The 4,315-nt window shown below is 49.7% G+C and overlaps 1 protein-coding gene across 2 annotated transcripts; it reads left to right on the top strand.

Moving 5' to 3' along the window:
* Positions 1–1,042: 1,042 nt before the first annotated feature.
* Positions 1,043–4,079, top strand: Tigd2 (tigger transposable element derived 2). 2 transcript variants are annotated; one of them, XM_045144445.1, is made up of 2 exons: positions 1,043–1,148; positions 1,312–4,079. In XM_045144445.1, exon 2 carries the CDS (start codon positions 2,196–2,198, stop codon positions 3,771–3,773), a length of 1,578 nt encoding a protein of 525 aa, XP_045000380.1. In that variant the 5' UTR covers positions 1,043–1,148; positions 1,312–2,195; the 3' UTR covers positions 3,774–4,079. The 2 variants fall into 2 exon arrangements, with proteins under 2 accessions (XP_045000380.1, XP_004665473.1); XM_004665416.2 differs by having other exon boundaries at positions 1,066–1,222.
* Positions 4,080–4,315: the final 236 nt, after the last annotated feature.

Raw genomic sequence — 4,315 nt, forward strand, 5'->3', positions numbered from 1 at the left:
TTGCAGCCGCAGCGCCCCACTCCTTGGGCTTGATGGGTACACAAGGTAAGCCCCAGCTCCTCGGGAACCGGGTCCCCGCGGGCAGCTCCTCCTCGCGCCGGGGCGCGAGGCTCGCGGGCGACTGGCGATGGGATCTGCGACCCGCACTAGACGCCGCAGCTGCCGGAGGTGCAGCCTCCTCTCTTTGTAAACACGCCACGCGTGCCCGCTCCCCGCGACCCACTACGCGGCTTACCTAGTGGCCCGCAGAGGGCGCCAGCTCCAGTCCCGCTGGGAGCCTGGCCCGCCAGCCCCATCGCCCGGAGAAGTGCCCCACGGAGCGAGTTTCTCCGCCCCCTGCTGGCCACCGAGACTGAGGCAGCCCCGAGCGGAGAGTCCCCTAACGGAACCGAGTCGCAGTCTAAGACTCCGCGCCGGCCTAGCCCCGCCCCTCCCGTGTAAACTCTGGGGCAGACCACGCCCGGCCCTGGGAGACCGCGCCAGCCCGGCCGGCTGGCCCACTACTTCGTGGAGACCCCACCCTCATCTCCGGGCAGCCCCCGCGCTGAGGTCCGCCCACTGCCTGCCTCCCTCGCCGAGGCCCGTAGCTCCCCAGGTCTCTCTTGAGGGCCCGTCCCTCGCCCAACCGCCTCTCTTGAGGCCCCGCCCACCTCCCCTTCCCTAGGCCCCGCCCACCTCCCCTTCCCTAGGCCCCGCTCACCTTCCCTTCCCTAGGCCCCGCCCACCTCCCCTTCCCTGGGGCCCGCCCCCTCTCCGAGGCCCCGCCCAGGCCCGCGCAGCCCCATTGCGTCCGCCCATCGCCGACACAGCGTTCGCGCGGGAGGGGGGGGCACGCGCATGCTCCTAATCCTCCGCCTTCCGGCTCCGGCGCCGACGCTCGCTTCTAGCCGTGCTCGCCGCGGTGTCAGCTTCTCTTGGAAGACTCCATTTGCTCGCGTTGTGCCTGCCGCCGGGGCGGGTGCGATGCTGGCGGCCGGAGGACTGGCGTCCCCTGCGCCCAGCGGACGCCCGCTCCTCGGCGGGCTGCGGCGGTGACACCCCCGCTGGCTGCCGGGCGGAATCCGGGCTCCGTCGGCCGGTGGAAGGACGCCCCGCGCGCCCGCCGAGAGGCCCTCGCTCCCGCGGCCCCGCTGACCTCTTGACAGGAGGTAGGCTCTTCAGGTCCCTCTGTCACCCAGACAATGCCCAGGAGCGCTCTCGGTCGTGATTACCTGTCACGCTGGTACGCAGGCACGAAGGGTCGGTGTGGGTAATGCCAGAGACCGCTTCTGAACAGACATTAAAGAGAATGTGTTTGATGTTTTCCTGTAGGTCTCAGAGGCTCGAGTCCCTCCCTGTACAGCCCCACAGCAACAACTACTGCTGGCCCGTGGAGGGAGGAACAGCTCGCACCGGGATTATTGTAACCTCTTCGCCCCGCCCAGCCTTGCAGCCCCTAGTCTCAGCCTTGGGGCCTGATTTCTGCCAATGAAGTTTTTCGGTGCTTTCATGAGTCATAGGACAGTACCTCCGTTTGGCCACCCTTTTCTTTTCCATTAGTCAAATCCATTGGATAGAAATTCGTGTTGCGTTAAAAAGTTCTGCGTTTTCCTTTCCCCACGCATCTAAATTGTAGTGTTCACTCCTGTCCCCGCCCCATCTTGCTATGATTTTCATAAGCATTCACGTGTGTCACCTCTAGCAGCCTTTACCTAGAGGCACTGCATCCACTCAGTGCATTACCTGGCAGGGAACTTCCCACTGTAGTTTCCTGTATGTCAAGTTTTCAAGTTTGACTCCAGTTAAACTGTTTTCTTGGACATTTCCCAAAATATTCTAACCTGAGTCATAGTGGCTTAAGCAAAGAGTTACCCACAGTGATGGCAAAAGTTGAGCCCATTAAGACTTTGAGAGACTCTGGTAGTGCCGTATTGATTCAACTTGTTAAAACCCCCAGAAAGATTGCAGTTCATGTAAAGACCTTTAAGCAAGGAGGAAGAAAGAGAAGATAGGGTTAACTGGAGCTATTCCTTGTTGTAGGAAGTTTTTAAATATTGAAAGAATTACATATAGACATACTTTGAAAATTGGCCATCGCACTATTCATCCAAGGCCTACAGAACAGAAGAGAACTTTCAGATTCCATTTTCTAGACTGTAGTCAAATCTGAGTTGTTAATTATCTTTCTCTAGTCAGTGTCAGAAATATTGACTAAAATGTTGGGGAAACGGAAACGTGTGGTGTTGACAATTAAGGACAAACTTGACATTATTAAGAAGCTTGAAGAAGGCAACTCTTTCAAAAAACTTTCTGTGGTGTATGGTATTGGTGAATCTACAGTTCGTGATATTAAAAAAAACAAAGAAAGGATTATAAACTATGCCAACAATTCAGATCCTACAAGTGGGGTATCCAAACGTAAATCTATGAAGTCATCAACATATGAGGAACTTGACAGAGTTATGATAGAGTGGTTTAACAAACAGAAAACTGATGGGATTCCAGTGTCAGGAACTATTTGTGCAAAGCAAGCGAGGTTCTTTTTTGATGCTTTGGGGATGGAAGGTGATTTTAATGCATCATCTGGCTGGTTAACTCGATTTAAGCAGCGCCATGGTATTCCAAAGGCTGCTGGTAAAGGAACAAAATTAAAAGGGGATGAGACTGCTGCCAGTGAATTTTGTGGTAACTTTCAGGAATTTGTGGACAGAGAGAATCTACTACCAGAGCAAATTTATGGTGCTGATCAAACTGGATTGTTCTGGAAATGTCTACCATCAAGGACATTAGCTTTTGACACTGACCTAAGTACTACTGAGTACAGGTCAAGCAGAGAGAGAATCATCATTATGTGTTGTGCAAATGCTACGGGTTTACACAAACTTAATCTTTGTGTCGTGGGAAAAGCAAAAAGACCTCGAGCATTCAAAGGAACTGACCCTTCAAATCTTCCTGTTACTTACTTCAGTCAAAAAGGTGCATGGATAGAACAGCCTGTTTTCAGACAGTGGTTTGAGAAATGCTTTGTGCCACAGGTACAGAAGCACTTGAAATCTAGAGGGCTTCGTGAAAAAGCAGTACTGCTTTTAGATTTCCCACCAGCACATCCAAGTGAAGAGCTGCTAAGCTCAGATGATGGCCGGATAATTGTGAAATATTTGCCACCCAATGTCACTAGTCTAATTCAACCAATGAGCCAAGGTGTTTTAACCACAGTCAAAAGATACTACCGAGCAGGACTTCTCCAGAAATACATGGATGAAGGAATTGATCCAAAAATGTTTTGGAAGAACTTGACAGTGTTGGATGCAATTTATGAAGTGTCAAGAGCTTGGAACATGATAAAGTCCAGTACCATAACCAGAGCTTGGAAAAAACTTTTCCCTGGCAATGAAGAACATTCAGGCATGAATATTGATGAAGGAGCTATTTTAGCAGCTAACTTAGCAACAGTTTTACAGAATACAGAAGATTATGAACATGTTGACATTGAGAATATTGATCAGTGGTTTGACTCTCAGAGTAATGACTCAAGCTGTCAGGTGCTTACTGACAGTGAACCTGCTGAGGTCCAGGCCAAGGCTGCTGAGCAAAAACCTTCCCTTAAAACTAGGAAAGCAGAACTGAGCTCAGAGAAGCATATTAGCCACAAAGCTGCACTAGAATGGACTGAAAATTTGTTGGATTATCTAGAACAACAAGATGACATGCTGCTCTCTGATAAATTGGTATTACGGAGGCTTCGGACCATAATAAGAAGAAAACAGAAGATCCAAAATAAAAGTCATTCATAATGCTCTTAAGCCTGCTTTCATCTTTGTAACTGTTGGAACTTATTAAAAATGCTGTAGATTCTAAGGTCGACTTTTATGAATGACTTTAGGATTAGATGCCATTTTTGGATCACTTGATTATAGCTCTTTAATGTTGATTCTGGTAATTGAACAGTAATGTGATACTTTGCCTACTGTTTCTAATCTATGTTATACTACTTAGATCATAAGGTGCCAAGGAGATCTTTGTTTTGGGCCTGGATTTCAATGTGTCTGACAATAGGCGGTGCACACTAGAGGCACTTAATAAATCTCACTTGAATTGAATTCTTATGACTTTCTCTGCATTTCAGTTTCCAAAGTAAAATATGTTGGGGATAAGTTTACATTTCCACTTCTGAGAGTCTTAGAATCTGAGTTCAGCAATGATTGTGCTTGAAATTTCTCACTGTGACTTCAGTGAACTGCACAGTAGTTCTATAGAGCCTTAAAAACAGCCTTTCTACACACCCACCATGGCTCAGGGAATTTTACGGAAGGAGGGCGGAAAGATTGTAAGAGCC

Source organism: Jaculus jaculus, chromosome 2, assembly GCF_020740685.1.
Source record: "Jaculus jaculus isolate mJacJac1 chromosome 2, mJacJac1.mat.Y.cur, whole genome shotgun sequence".
NCBI classification, from domain to species: domain Eukaryota; kingdom Metazoa; phylum Chordata; class Mammalia; order Rodentia; family Dipodidae; genus Jaculus; species Jaculus jaculus.

Excerpts from the sequence above, each read along its gene's own strand:
- Tigd2 (XM_045144445.1), top strand. The coding sequence starts at position 2,196 with ATGTTGGGGAAACGGAAACGTGTGGTGTTGACAATTAAGGACAAACTT.